The 16,140-nt window shown below is 41.1% G+C and overlaps 1 protein-coding gene across 1 annotated transcript in view; it reads right to left on the minus strand.

The window, feature by feature from the left end:
- Positions 1 to 16,140, minus strand: part of TNFRSF19 (TNF receptor superfamily member 19) — a 183,712-nt gene that overhangs the window by 16,201 nt on the left and 151,371 nt on the right. Inside the window, exons 6-8 of the mRNA XM_073613435.1 lie at positions 6,237 to 6,398; positions 4,409 to 4,534; positions 2,739 to 2,832 (exon numbers count right to left, since the gene is read on the minus strand). Of these exons, the coding sequence (XP_073469536.1) occupies positions 2,739 to 2,832; positions 4,409 to 4,534; positions 6,237 to 6,398 (382 nt within the window). The remainder of the gene's footprint in view (positions 1 to 2,738; positions 2,833 to 4,408; positions 4,535 to 6,236; positions 6,399 to 16,140) is intronic.

Genomic DNA, 16,140 nt, shown 5'->3' on the forward strand with positions numbered 1-16,140 from the left:
GGGGCGGGGGTAAATCCTATCACTCCTTCACTGACTGGGCCCAGGTACATGGGCTTACCGAGATATGGAGGTGGAAACATTTGGATGAGTGCCAATTTTCCTGCCTTTTGGACTCTTTTCACACCATGTCCCGGAAAGACCTGGCATTTGGCACACGGGATACTCTCCCGATGGTATCTGCCATATCATACTTATCTAGGGGAGTGTGGGACCATGCTCCCTTGACGGTGGATCTCCTTCTCCTCCCAGGAAACGGCCCAAGTGTGTGGCGCCTGAACTCATACTGGTTGGAGGATGAGATAGTACAGGGGGAATGTGGAAAGAGTATAGTGAACTACTGGACCGAAAATATGGGTACAGTGGACCCGCTTACTGAATGGGAAGCCTTTAAATCCACGCTGAGTGGTACCTTTATGTCTATCACTGGCGTTCTACGTAAGAATACACAGCAACACACTGTGGAACTGGAAGCTGAACTAACATCTGCAGAAACTACCTATACCTCTGATCCCATTGTAGGCAATGACCCCAACAGAGGAAAATATACAAAAATGGGGACACACGCACCTGATGGATATAATAATCAAAAAATTATATACTGTACGTTCATGGTAATTCATATTAGTGAATATTGGAGACAGGATTCATGAAAACTGTTTATTATGCAATTCAGTGTACATATGCAATATTATAATGCTGTGAATCACCAAAGTTACTACCTTTTGTATGTGCATGTTGACACAAAAGTTTAATATAAATATCTTTAAAAAAAAAAACCTTAATATTTAACATGCGTAATATGTGTTAATATGTAACAAAGTTATGCACTTGGGGGCTAGGAATATGCATGCATCATACATACTAGGGGAGTACAACTGGGGGAATCCATAGTGGAGAAGGATCTGGGGGTTTTGATAGATCATAAACTCAATAATAGCATGCAATTCCAAGCTGCGGTTTCCAAAGTGAGCAAAGTCCTTTCTTGTATTAAGAGAGGCATGGACTTATTCTCTCTTGAGAAGAGGAGATTAAGGGGATATGATCAACATGTAACTTATACATAATTGGTCCATATAGTGAACTTGGTGTTGAGCTATTCACTACCCTAAGTGTCTCCCCTAAACTCCTGAATGTAATGCAATGACATCACACTGCATTACATTCTTTTCTGGACTTGGTGGCTGGGAAAACTGTCAACAGGGACAGCAACAGCAGCAAAAAGGGGAGGAGAGAGGATGTGTCTGCTCTCCTCCATCCCCTCTGCCTGGCCCCACCCCCTTTGCTGGTCCTGGGCCCGCAGATGTGCAAGTGGCGCCCGCGATTCATAGCTGGGGGGGTTCGGTGGAAGCATACGGGCAGCAATTTCTAGTTGCCATGATGACCTGGTGCCTGGGATTTGTTGAGCCCTGCTGTACTGTATCTCTGGAGTGCGGTCACCATAGGGAAGACTATAGAACACCTCCCTCTACTCTATTCTTCCAGTGCACAGGTGGAGGCATTTTTTAGTCTGTGTAGCTGGAAACAATTTTAGCTGATAAAAGTGCAGCAAAGGCAAACGATACAGAAAGCTATAAGCTCACAAGATTTCTGGCAGAATCAACAGGTATTTTTGCAGCTATTAAACAGATAAAACAAAACACTTTCAATGGTATATTTAATAGACCAAAATGGACCAAATTTGAGAAGTTCACTGTTAGAGTTTACATACCCTAAAACAAAAAAGCAAATAAAATTCTCAAAAGACAAGGACGCCATTATCGAAAAACAGGAAAATCGATATTATTTAATGATCCGCTGAAGAAGTCCCGCCTACGGACGTAAACGCACACGGGAGGAGGAGTTGCGTATGATGTCACCCGTGGCCATCTTTGTGGTTTGATACGCATTCATTATCATGTCATAACTGAGAACCGAGTGCCAATCGCTGGGTTCTCAGAACTCCCTGAGCAGAGAGCTGGTGACTGTCGGTCACAGCTCTCTGCTCTGCCCCTCCTCGCTCACTGTAGTGCTGGGCTGTGGAGGGGGCAGGAGCAGCCAGCTCAGCCTCTCAGAGACTCGCCAGTCCAGGCATGTGTGCAGATCCTGACTTTATTGTTGCGATCTTGCCTGAGCCTGGACCAGCTCTGTGACATCAGCCTTCAGCCTGCTAAAAACAGGTCATAGGAGTGCAGAACGAACTGCGAAAAGTGTTAAGGGTTCAGGGTATCCATCAAAGACTAATCCCTCAGCAGAGCCTTTGTCAAATGGGATATGTGTACCTAATGGAAGGTCTAACAGGCTACTGTCCCGCAAACCACAAAGGCAGGCTGGAGGGTGTATGCAGAGTTCTCCCCTATAAGCATAAACATGCAAATTTACTAATTGAAATGTGAACATTTATAGAAAACTGTTTCCAGACACAAACTGGCCCTCCTCTAATGTCGTATTGATGATGCATTTAGTGAGAAGGTCAGGAGCAAGTTTTAAGTGATATTTCAGGTACTTACAAAGTCCTTTTATGATATAATTTACATGGGTATGTCTACACTGCCTGGAGCAATGCTTCAAATAGTAATCTCTTATTTCCATAAATGTACTTGCTATATAACTAACTACATGCAAGTGTCAATGGAATAATATTTATTGGTGATAAAACAAATATTCTCTCTTGTTTTTATCACTTTGTAGAGTGCTACAGGAAATTATGAAACAAAATAAATGATGATAATAATAATAATATTACTAAAATATATCCTTACCCATCATAGAGTGTGCTGTGAGACCGAAATACACATCCATGCTCAATGCTGTAAGTCTCCTCACAACACAGTGATGGAATCAAATGAACGGGACCTAAAAACAAAAACAATATAAATAAGGATGTGCCAAAACAGAAGATGTACACACACTAATATCACAGACATTTCTACTGTGCTAAAACTGCTGGCTGTCTAGCAAGCAGTGCTGTATAACTTAGCCTATGTAATAACCAGTGTTCTATAATTCCATGCTGTCCAATAAGGGGTGCTCTATAAAGCTGGCCATATACATATATTTTTTGGTTTTTTTTTTTTTCAATCTATGGTGAGAAAAAAAAAATCTAACAGATTCCTCCATCCACCTGATACAGAGTGGATGGATGAAACTCCAGCTGCGGCTATTGTACTTTAACAGCTGCTTATACTGACCAGCAAAGTATCCACATGGGAGCTGTACTTGACTGGATGCAGGTGCTGTTCAGTGGATGGTTCAGTAAAGGATGTCCGGTAGGAGGCTGCCAACAGGGACACCCACTGTCTACAAAATTCATACAATATATGGACAGCTTAAAGCAGAACTTCACCCTAAAGGGGAACTTCCGCTTTATGCCCTCCTACCCCCTCCTCTTCTACTTTTCACACTCTTCTGGGGGGAGCAGGTACCTGGTTTTGACAGATACTTGCTCCCACTTCCGGTTGAATCGCTGTGGTGATCCACTGGAAGTTCTTCTTCCCCTCCGCTCTCAACCTTCTGGGACATGTCACAGGTCCCAGAAGATTAGAAGATTGAAGGACCATTCACAAGGTGCAGTGGGCAGCTGGCTGTGAAGCCGCAAGGAATGCCCCCAGTAAACATGTTGGTACTGGGGACCCGAAGACAGGCAATGAAGCGGTTGGGGGGGGGGGGTGTTCACAGCGCTGGACTCCTGTACAGGCAAGTGTCCTTTTATTAAAAGTCAGCAGCTCCAGAATTTGTTTTAATTCAAATTTTTATTTTATTTTTTAAAGGGCAACTCCAGGCTATGTAATAAATGGTGATACAACTACGTAATAAATTGTGATACAACTCCAGGCTATGCAATAAATGGTGCTCTAGATTTCTAGACTATGTAATAAAAGGTGCTCTATAAATAAATTGTGTTCCATAACTTCAGGCTATGTAATACATGGTGCTCTATAATTTCATGTTATATAATATACAGTGCTCTGTAGCTTCAGCCTTTGTAGTAAAAGGTGTTCTATAAGTCCAGGCTACATATGACATGGTGCTCTATAACTCCAGGCTATGTAATATATTGTGCTCTATAAAACGTGCTCTATAACTGCAGGCTACGTAATAAATGGTGCTCTATATTTCTAGGCTCTGTAATAAAATGCGCTCTATAACACCAGACTATGTAATAAATGGTGCTCTCTAATTGCAGGCTAAGTGAAAAATAGTGCTCTATAACTATGACCAGTAAATATAATAGGAAAGTAAAAGGTTCTAACCTGTTACAGCATCTTATGACTTCTGCAACCTAAATTTCATCTTGATTAAACAATGGCAGCAGTAACCTCCATGTGTTCAGCTGAATAATATGCAATGTTAATGGAATAGTCAGCTCCTTTGTGTTCTGTGCTGCACCTCTCAATAGGTTAAACAAACCAAGCAAACACTTATCACTTACCACAAGCCTGTGCTGGCTCCTGCTGGCAATGACAGCACGTCCTGTGTGTGTGCTCGGTGAGCTGAGGTCTGTCCAGGCATGACAGCTCTGAGCCTGCGTACTGCACTTCCTGAGATCTGCTGGACCCTGGATCACACAAACACATGGAAACATTGATGTGCAATCCCACACTGTACTCTACTCAAGATCAATATATATATATATATATATATATATATATATACACACACACACAGACATGCTGCTTATGTGCTGCTCTTCTTCTAGAGAAAGTGGTGTGATGAACCAAAAACACTCTATGTACCTTAGCTCTGCTGACCTAACATCACCTAACATGAATATATGTGGAAGGGACAGGGGTACTGGTGGGCTAGAAGAGAAAATACCAGATCGTGTTCATCAGGGGAATAAAAGTGCTCAGGACAAGTTACCAGACCTGCCTGATTGACTGTTCCCACAGTCAGATGACTAAGGCAAGATATTTTATTCCAAAAATGAACAAACCTTTCCTTGACTAATCACATATGTTCCCAACGCATAACGTTTTTAGTATGCAGTATACAGTACCGCAACTGGATGCCTTAGGTCTAACGGCTCTTTATAAGAATCACTGGTTGGATCAGTCTGACCAAAGTAATGCAAATGCAAGAAAAGTGGTACTTGTATGGACAGGAGTGCCAAGGATCCTGAGGAATAGAACAGCGAAGACCCAATCAAATAAGGAATGTCTTTTTTTTTCCTGAAGCACTTCAAAGCAATACATATATGTAACATATCGGTTTTTATACTATATACACAATCTTTGTTTTAAAAATAAGCATGTACTACATGACAAAGGAATGCCAGAGCACTGTGTGTTTTCCAAGGAGAGCACAGCAGTTATTCACTGCTGACTCATTCACTTGTTTGTGTAATTTGCAGATTAATACCTACACTACTGGAGGATCCTCAAAGAGTTTCAATAAGGCCTTTTGTTCCTGTTTCCCTCTTAAGACCTAACCCCAACATAGTGCTAGAGAAACCACAACTCTGAATACACTCCCTCCATACTTTTTAGGATGTGAATAGATTGGATTATATGTACTGTCACCAATGTAACTGTGGTATTTACCACGGTCACATATGTAAGGACTGTGAGGCTTCCTTTGTATATTTTTGGAAGAAATTTCTTTACTGCAATAAACAGCATCTTTAATAAAAAGAAAAAAAATGCAGCTTAAGCTACTGAGCTCTGTAGGCTGTTTTTTTTTTTTTTCCAAAAAGGGAAGATGTTGAGTACAGTGGAAAGCCTTAGGCACATCTGGCAATTTGGAATCACCGGCAGAATTGCTGTGATTCTGTCAACAATTCCAAATGCACAACGCGCGTTTGGTTGCCATTCATTCTTAAGGGCACCCCAAGCAAAGTGTAATTTTGCTACAATTGTTGCACATAATTTACAGCAAAATGAGCCTTTAAAAATTGCACAAAGCCTGTTGCCAAATAAGGGGCAGGGGCTTCTTTTGGGCAACAAACATGCATAGGGCAGTCAATGAAAGTGAATGGGTTGCCCTATACGCAGCACAAAGAAACGTGTAAATCGTGCTTAAAAAACAAAAAAATTGCAAACAGTAAAAGCTTGGCTTCCACTATGTGAGATGTGAATGGGGCCTTAACACATCATTTACTGACTGCAAGGTAACAAATTTGAATATACAATATTTATTCGTTACAGCATAACTTTTTTTGGGTTCCTTAGTCCTAGCCATAAGAAAAAAATTAATTAAGGAAAATATTTACAATACCATCTCATTTAAACAAGACAAACTATAGAATTTTGAATACTCACAGTTTGGTTTTTTCTCCATGAACTGCCTCTTACAATAGATAACGGAAAGAATGAGCAGGGCTAATAGCACCGTTGACAAGGCACTGCATATAACAGCAGCCAGGGCAGTATCTCGGGGGCTGGATGCTGTGGCAGTTATTTTCACAAGGTTTACTTTGCTGCCTGAAAGGAATTACAAATAAAGATACAGAGATTTAAAAGAAAAGAAAAAAGTTGCCACTGCATCCAAACTATTCTATTTAATCTCAACCATTGATAAGCAGACCTGGTCTTGATTTTCCATCACGGCTACCTACAACTCATGTATGTGAGCAAGGAAGCATCTCTTCAGAGGCAAAGCATTTGTCTAATGTGCTACACTTACAGGATGGTTCCCATACAACTCTATGGTGAACATGTGCTGTAATGTACTTGCAGTGCAGTGTAATTCTGCAACACAATAAAGTAAACAACTGGCATGTTACAGAGACTTGTGATTGCACATGACAACTTTAGTTCAACATAAATGGGAGTCAAGGGGCTTATGTTCATGTATATCAGAGCAAAGCCATGTAGCTGAGTACAAGCGGAGTCGCTAGTGCGTTAGGGACATAGCTGCAGTCTACAAGAAGCACAACTTAACTCTCTCCGTCAATCCTTATGCTGCTTGCAATAGTAAATAGATAGGAAGGTATATAATTTTTTTCTTGTTTTAAACTTTTTTTTTTTTTTACATTTCTTCAGTTACTTCCTGATTTCCAGGCCTAGGCAAAATGATGTCATACATCTTAAGAGTCTTCAGGGAGGCGAGGAGTGGTTTTCTCACCTAACCACACACTCCTGCCTGCATGCTTGAGCCAAGCGCAGATGGATTCAAGGAAGTAAATGCTACATGAATCACCTGCCCTTAAAAAAAAAAAGCATGGCAACATAAATTGATGGGCAAGTTTGCTTTGAATAATAAAAATGAATTTAAAAGAGTTTTTGGTTTGTTGTGCTCAGATGCAGTGCAGTTCTGCTCTAAAGTGTACACCCTAAAAACGAACTTCCCTCATTTTCTATCTTTTTGTCCATTAAAAAAAAGCATTGAAAGTATGGTTACATTTGTTAAATAAAAAAATAATCTGTTGGTCATCTCAAAAATTCAGAGCTGTCCTTTGTTTTGTGCATATGTCCTGTGTTACCACAAAGTTTTATGAGCCCTCCTAGTTGTTATATTGGGGTTACAAAATTATTACACTCTATGTTGTAGAAGGGGAAGAAGGGGGGTGAGTACGGAAGGGCTGACACCACTTAGTCCACAAAAACAACACGCATGTGGGGTTTTGTATATCCAACTACTTGCTCCCGAAGGCGTACAGTGGGGAAAATAATTATTTGATTCCCTGCAGTTTCTGTAAGTTTGCGCACTTACAAAAGTGTCTATAATTTTTATCATAGGTGCATTTTAAATGATAGAGACAGAATATCAACCACAAATCCAGAAAAAAAAACACATGATACAAATGTTTTAAATTGAGTTGCAATTCAGTAAAATAAGTATTTGATCCCCAAGAAAAACATGACTTGGTGGAGAAAGCCTTGTTGGCAATCACAGAGGTAAGATGTTTCTTATAGTTGGTTACCAGGTTTTTACACATCTCAGGAGGGATTTTGGCCCACTCTACTTTACAGATCTTCTCTAAATCATTAATGTTTCTTGGCTGTCGCTTGGCAACTCAAATTTTCAGTTCCCTCCATACATTTTCTATAGGAATAAGGTCTGGAAGCTGGCTAGGCAACCCATGACCTTAATGTGCTTCTTCTTGAGCCACTCCTTTGATGCCTTGGTGGTATGTTTTAGGTCATTGTCATGCTGGAAGACCCATCCACGACCCATCATCAGTGATCTAGCTGATGAAAGAAGGTTCTCATCCAAGAGTTTACAATACATGGCCCCGTCCATTGGCCCAGGTGTTCTTATGCCGCGCACACACGGTCGGAATTTCTGACTAGAAATGTTCGATGTGAGCTTGTTGTCGGAAAGTCCGACCGTGTGTATGCTCCATCAAACATTTGCTGTCGGAATTTCCGGCCACAAATGTTTGAGAGCTGGTTCTCAAATTTTCTGACAACTTCACTAGTTGTCGGAAAGTCCAATCGTGTGTACACAAGTCCGTCGCACAAAAGCTCAAGCATGCTCGCAATCAAGCAGAAGGAGCCGCACTGGCTATTGAACTTCCTTTTTCTCAGCTCGTCGTACGTCTTGTACGTCACCGCGTTCTTGACGTTTGGAATTTCCGACATTTGTGTTACCGTGTGTATGCAAGACAAGTTTGAGCCAACATCCGTTGGAAAAAAATCCACGATTTTGTTGTCAGAATGTCCGATTGTGTGCACAGGGCATTAGGGTCATTAGTCAGCATTTTTCTTCCTCCAAACATGGCAAGTCGCGTTGATGCCATAGAGCTTAATTTTGATTCAGAAAGGGATTGGGAGAAAGTGCTGTGGTCAGATGGGAACAAAATTGAGCTCTTTGGCATTAACTCGACTTACTGTGTTTGGAGGAAGAAAAATGCTGATTATGACCCTAAGAACACCATCCCTACAGTCAATCTTGGAGGTGGAAATATTATGCTTTAGGGCTGTTGATGTTGGTTGATACTCTGTTTCTAGCATTTAAAATACACATATGATAACAATTGTAGACCCATAATTTCTTTGTAAGTGGGCAAACTTACAAAAAAAGATGCAGGATATCAAATAATTATTTTCCCTATTTTATATATACATGCTCTGGGCTGGAAGTGATTAAATAAAACTGCACAAAAATGTATATATGAATTTTAGGAATTGTTGACATGTGCCAATTTTGCCTCAATAGTAGCAATGTTGTCCTAAAATACATGTTGCATATCCATATCTCTATTAACTTTATGAAATATCAAAAAGTAGCTACAATGCATATAGACATAACCGCACCAAAATTTGTCATGTCTCATTGTAGGCCCAGGTCCAGGATACTGGGACTTCTAGAATATTATACACCCTTTACATATAGTACAGCAGCTGTGAGCAAGCCACTAGTTTTGTATAGCCAATATTTAACCTACAATTTTCTGCTTGGCTCCTTTGATTTTTGCAAATCAAAGGATGGTGAGTGGGAGCAGCCAACATGACTATCCTCTAAGCAAATTTCACACCTTCATCAGGAATCAGATGAAGTTCGAACAGTGTATGGCCAGCCTAAAGGCTTTATGATTATTCCACCAAGCACTGAGAGAGACATGATTCTATAGGTCACTGTAGACATGATCATACATGATCTCACAGATCACTGCAGACAGGATCACAAAATCTCTAACATGAGCACACAAAAATGCAGTTTCAACTAAGTACTCCCATATCTGATTCCAAAGACACTGAAGGTTTTTCCCTAGACTACATAATTAGCATTTGAGACACACACACACACACACACACAATCTCTAACATGAGCAATGAAAAACATATTTTCAGTCATAGACACAAACTAAACTGCTTATGGTCAAACCACAGTTATCAAAACGAGGGCCAAAAACTGACTACAAAAATACTCTGCCACCCCACCACAAAGCACCGAGTTCCCATAAACAGTGCACACGTCTCGGCTCTCTGTATTCCATAACTGACTGACCAGAACAAATTCATTAGAGATCCCATGTCAGAATGCAGAGTGGTGGGGAGAAGGATTTTGAGGCATGAAATAGCCAAAATCAGCTTTGATTGTAGCCATACTTATCAAAGCCAGAAGCAATCATTTGAAAAGCGATCTGACTAACGTGAAAGATTGTGTTTCTTTGCATAAACTCATTTATCAAGCATTTTTGCCAGTTTTTCCACATGAATTGTGCTCTAAATTGACTTAGTTTTGGTTGAATAATAAGTAGAACATAACCCTGTCTCACCTTCTGCATGACAAACTTCAGAAAGCAAACACATTTAAGTGAGGGGATCAACGCCCGGCGCCAAGACACCATTCTGCTTTTAAGCATGACAAAGGATATGCAAATCTATTATAGCACAAGATATCTTTTTATGCCATAATCAGGCTATTTAAGGCCCATATAACTGGCTTATGGTTACAGCAACTGACACCTTTATCGTAGAGGTGAGGAGGGCTTTATAAAGGCTATCCATTTATAAACTTGAGAATTTAGGTAATTTATTCCACATTCTTCAAAAATGCTGTTAAATTGGTTCTAGACTTGTATTACAGACATGAAAGAACAGTTCAAAATAGATTTCAATTTGTTTTCATTTGCTTTTTCAAAAATGCTCATCTAACATACCGTATTGGCCTCTGACCTGCATGAGCTCTAACTGCTCTACAATTTTTTGATCACTATAAAATATGTATTACATAACTACCAAATGTGTATACAGCATTAAACCCATTCATGCAGCCTCTAAATCAGCCCATCAACCTGGGTTCTCAGGCACCACAGTGTTCCTCCAGACACCTTTAGCATTTCCTGCCTCTCAGATAAACCATTTTAGTTTCAGTGAAACCAGCTATCTTTTTAGCTGAAATTATTTTTTTCCCCACTGACCATCATGCTAATGTTCTGAGGACTGTAGATACAGTAATTATTAGCAGGGGTTCCCTGGGACCAAAAAATGCATAACAAGGGCTCTCCCATGTTAAAAAGGTTGAGAAAGCTTGCTCTAAATGATTGCATCTGGTATTTTGAAAAAACAATATAAAAGGAAAATTAGTAGAAAAAAAATGTGTTGGTTTAAGCCAGGGGTCTCCAAACTTTCCAAACAAAGGGCTAGATTACAAGTCCTTCAGTCTTTAGAGGGGCTGTCCGGAGTAAAAAACGTTCTAGCATCAGTGTGAGTAAACAATTTCCCATCATTGGTGTCACTGGGAGGAATTGTGCCCCATCGTTGATGTCATTAATAGGAATTGTGCCTCATCGTTGGGAGGAACTGTACACTTCATTGGTGTCAGTGAATAAAATAGTGCCCCAAGGGTCAGATTAAAGCACGCAAAGGGCCCTCTTGCCACAGTTTGGAGACCACTGGTTTAAGCAATCTTTTTTTTTTTGTGTATTTTTTCATCATGGACCATATACAGTAACTAGAGGTGACGCGCGGTATTTCTTTTTTATCTTAAATACTTTGTGCTAAACAGTGTCCTCATTTCGGAAAGTTTGGGGGTATGAAAATCTTGTTCTTTAACTGACCAAAATGCACAGAGAAGGCACAGAAATATGTATTTGGTAAAAATTATCCTCATATAGGCCGTCAGGATCATAGATTGAGCTGGCCATCACAGACTATCCTTATAGATAAATTTACTCTGGATGAGGGGTTCCGTGGCATTCTCCAGCCAACTAAAAGTTAGCACCTGCCCTTAGCCAGTCTGCACAAACTTCCTAAGGTAGAACAATCTTTGTAGTTGCAATACCAATACTGTAACTGCCCTTGTATATTAATGTGACCTGGTCTTTGAAAAACAAAACAAGAGGACATAACATGAAATACTGAAGATATGTATGTAACGTGCTAAAGGTTACGATTCGTTAAAGCTACCAACTGAGTGAGTGGTTGTAATTTTTTTTCATGTCATGTAAGTGGAGCGACAAGTGTCCCTTTTTAACTTGGTCTGATCTCTCAGCAAACTGTCAACACATAGAAAGGACAATCAATCATGTGTAGACAGTTCACAATACGTGGAAGAAAAAACAAACACCTGACAGTTCTAGGAACAACTTGTTTGGTTGCTTCTTAAGTGTTCATTGCTTTATGATTTTTTTTCTTGTTTAACTCTTTCATCAGCCAATGAATCAGAGACTCGTCAAAAACCATCAGATCGCCAGCTCAGAAAAGTGAAGCCTTTTTTTGTTTTTTTTTTGTTATGAGAGCCATTGTATCCCCTCTTTTTGCTTTTGTACAGCCAGTGATTGTTTTCATCAGGGTCCCCCATTTGAAATAGATGCTTTATGCTTAAAGCGGTTCTAAAGCCTAAACATTTTTTACCTTAATGCATTCCTTGCATTAAGGTAAAAAAATGTTTAGGCATCAGCATCCCCCCTCACCCTTTACTTCCCTGAGCCCTCATTCCAGCGTAGTGCATGTCTGCAGCTCTTTTCTCCCCTAACTTCCGGGTCTCGCTGGCTTTGTCTCCCAGTGCTGTCAATCAAAGCCAGTGACAAGGGGGAGGGGGCGGGTCAGAGTCCTGCTGCCTGTCAATGGACGCAGCAATAGGGCTCAGGAGCGAGCATGAGTGCCCACATGGGAAGCGGCTTCCTATGAGGGCATGGGACAGAGAGGAGGGTCCAGGAGCACCGACGGGGGACCCAAATACAGGAAGCTAGTGGCTGCTCTGTGCAATTCCATGGCCAGCCGGTTCCGCCTATTTCTTACACCCATACATATGGCGGAGTACAAACTGAATCACATTATCCTGGCGTGCTGTGTTCTACACAACTTTTTACGGCAACATTCTGCCAACTATGCTGGCTCAGTTGGGCCTGAAGCTGGAATTCAAAATGAACCAACCCTGACGGCGCTTGAAAGTGGCCTTCCTGGCTTGCCCTCTCTGAGTGCCTGTGATGTCCGGCTAAGATACCTTGAATTCTTTGCGGGTAGGGGGGCTATCAATATGCCAGACAATGTGTGAAACCTTTATCAAATAAAAAAAAATTAAGCAAATCTTTGGTGACATTTACTGCTTGTGTTTGTTTTAGCTGACCCTGACAGAAATGTGGTGAGTCCTGAAAATGGCGTGATTGTGTAACCTTATACAAAGCACTGTTGGGTGTTATTTACTAAAGGCAAAGATACTTTGCACTACAAGTGCACTTGAAACTGCACTTGTAGTGCAAAGTGGATTTGCCCTTATGAAATAACACCCATTGTCACAGAAAGCAGCAGAGCACCACAAAAGTGTTGTAGCGTTGAGACAATTATCCACACATTCTTGATTAACAATCTTTTTAATACCTGCACAATAACATGTGCATTTTGACAAGTATTTTAAAACAAACCAACATGTTTGTTGTATAACAATTTTTGGGGTGGCATTAGAAAAAGTAGAAATGTCCATTTAAGATAAAACAGGCATGTTTCAAACCAACAAGAAAGACACAAATCTTGAACTTACAAAGTTCACATTTGGTAGAACTTGAAGGCAATATCAGACATGAGTATTTATAAACTGTGTTTGATATTGCGTTCAGATGGGGTGAAGTCACCCCAGGAAAAGCCAAATTTTGAAGATGCACACCAATTTACGAATGTCAACATGTGCTATCTGCCATCACGGGGGATCAAACACGTCAAGGGGGACGTGTTTTGGGGGAGCAACCCCTTCCTCTCAGCTACTTTATTATTAAGGAAGGGGTTGCACCCCCAAAACATGTCCATTGATCTCCCGTGATGGCAGATAGCACATGTTGACACACTGTGTGCCTCTTCAAAATTTGGCTTTTCTACAATTCGACAAAAAAATTTAAAATTGTAGCACACCATAAAAGAAAGGGATTTGGAGGGGTTTTAAACTCTCCCCAAAACATCAATGATGTTCTTATTTTTTTGAATAACATCAGTGATGTTTTTATTGATGTTTTCCAATGCAACACTACACCCCATGATCTCCCCAATCAGGATCTGGGCACTTTCAGAGGTGAAAGGATCTGGATCCACAACATCACGATCACCTAAAAAGATAGAAACAAAAAAAAAAACATGTATTATAAATATGCCGGCATCCATCTCTTACCTGAGCCTGTGGTCGCACTCACCTGTTGTGGTGACAATTTCCACCTCGTCTTCCTCCTCCTGCTCTGCTTGTCTTTGTGGGATTTCCCCTTCTTCCAGAGGTGGGGGGTCTCTGGTCTCCTCGGATGAGGGGTGTCCTCCGAGTCTTTTCTCCCCATTGTGAAAAAAAAAAAAGGTATACTTAGCACACAGATATTTGATGGCAGAACTATAAATATGAAACATTGCTTGGAAGTGGGGTACAATTGAGTTCCAAGATGTAGAATTTTTTGGGTCCTTTGTCAAACTTCAATACTTTACCTGTTTTGTACAAGCTTCACAGATGGAGACCCCCCTATAGTATACACTGGAGCACCTGTGTGGACCCCCTAATAAAAAGGGTGTGCTTGTGTCCCACACTAGTGCTCCTGTGTCCAGATGTGTAAACAGCTGCTGAGTGTCCTCTCCTTACACAGAATCTAGTTTGCATTTCATTCTAGTAACAAACCCATCTACACAACCAAATTATTTTCAGACAAGTAGGCCCTAAAAAATGTGGTCAAATGCATATGGCCAAAACAATGGTGTTTTATAGGCCGAAATAAAAATGTTTGATACGAACGAATAATGTGCCCATGAACATGAAAGTTGCCATTTTAAACTGTACAACAGTTCAGAAAAGCACATGGATCAGCACGAACGTAATAAACACAAAAAGAATAGGAACACAGGACAACTACCTACTTTTTTGCAGCACTCTCCTGATTCTTCTGTACTGCTCATGCTCTCTTAATTTCAGGTCCGACCACTGCTTCCTGAGCTGATCTTTCGATCGTCGTACCCCGAAATTCCAGTGCAGACTTTTGACCACTTTCGCCATGATCTTGGCCTTTCTGACATTGTGGTTGGGGTAAGGTCCATACTTTCCATCATAGTCGGCCCTCTTCAGGATGTCGACCATCTCCAACATCTCCCCAAAGGACATATTTGATGCCTTAAATCGTCTCCTTCTGGATCCAGACGTTTCCAGCTCCGGGCTTTCCTCCCCCTCCTCCTTGTTGCTATAATTAGCACGCACCTGCTGTGTCTCCGCCATGTGCTCTTCCCCCACTGCGCCGAACGAAAAGGGGTGGGGAATAGATAGAAAGAACGTCAGGGGCGGAGTTACACGCATGCGCAGTGTGTATAAAGCGTAACACGCGTGCATAGTACGTACGATCTGTGAGCGGAGGAAGGAGTACAGGAGGTGCCGATCGTAATAACGAAGGTAAGATCTAAACTTGGGCCTATACTGCTTCTAGACTGAGGCCTATATTGTAACAAGATTAGGAGAGTTTTGCCTGACATTAGGGTTTATCTTGTGTTGTGTCTTGCAGATAAAATGGATGGCTTCAATGACCACAACTTCCGCCCCCTGTTCATAGACAATTACTGGGAGCTGCCCTGTCTGTGGCAGCTGAAACACCCACATTATAATCATAAACAAAAGAGGCAGGCAGCGCTGGAGAAACTGCTGGAGTTGGTGACGCCGGTGGTCCCCACGGCAACCATCCCTTATTTAAAAGCCAAAATTGGTGGCCTGAGGAGCACTTATCTAAGGGAGTGCAAGAAGGTCACAGATTCCCAGAGATCAGGAGCTGCAGCAGATGACGTTTATGTTCCCAGGCTGTGGTACTATGAGAGACTGCGATTTCTGTCAGACCACACTGAAGTCAGGGAATCCCTCTCAACCCTTCCTTCCACTCTTCCTTCCACCCCAGCTGAGGCTTCCGATGTCCAACCTGGGACTTCCAGCCAGGAAGAAGTGGAGGAGCCCAGATGGAGTCAGGTATAGCATTCTCCTACAGATTTCTTGTCAATAAATAAATGATCTTTACTAGATGTTATTATTGATCACTAATTGCTGATTTAATAAAGTGTTTTACATATCAATAGACAGTAGTGTGCAAAAATATTTGGGACAAGAATGAAAAATGCAGGGCTCAGAATGATCATCAGTTATATTTGTTAACATTCAATTTGCAACAGTCATGAGGTGACAATTGTGTGTGATTGATGAATAAAAAACTAAAACTATGTCCCTTTTTCATACACAGGAAGACCTCAGCTTTTTGGTTCAATTAGACTCGCCTATGTGTGTTTTCCTTTAAAAAAAAAAACAGTTTGTTTGTGAGGATTCAGGTACATTTCAAATATA

The sequence above is a fragment of the Aquarana catesbeiana genome, linkage group LG02 (assembly GCF_042186555.1).
Source record: "Aquarana catesbeiana isolate 2022-GZ linkage group LG02, ASM4218655v1, whole genome shotgun sequence".
In the NCBI taxonomy this organism is placed as follows: Eukaryota; Metazoa; Chordata; class Amphibia; order Anura; family Ranidae; genus Aquarana; species Aquarana catesbeiana.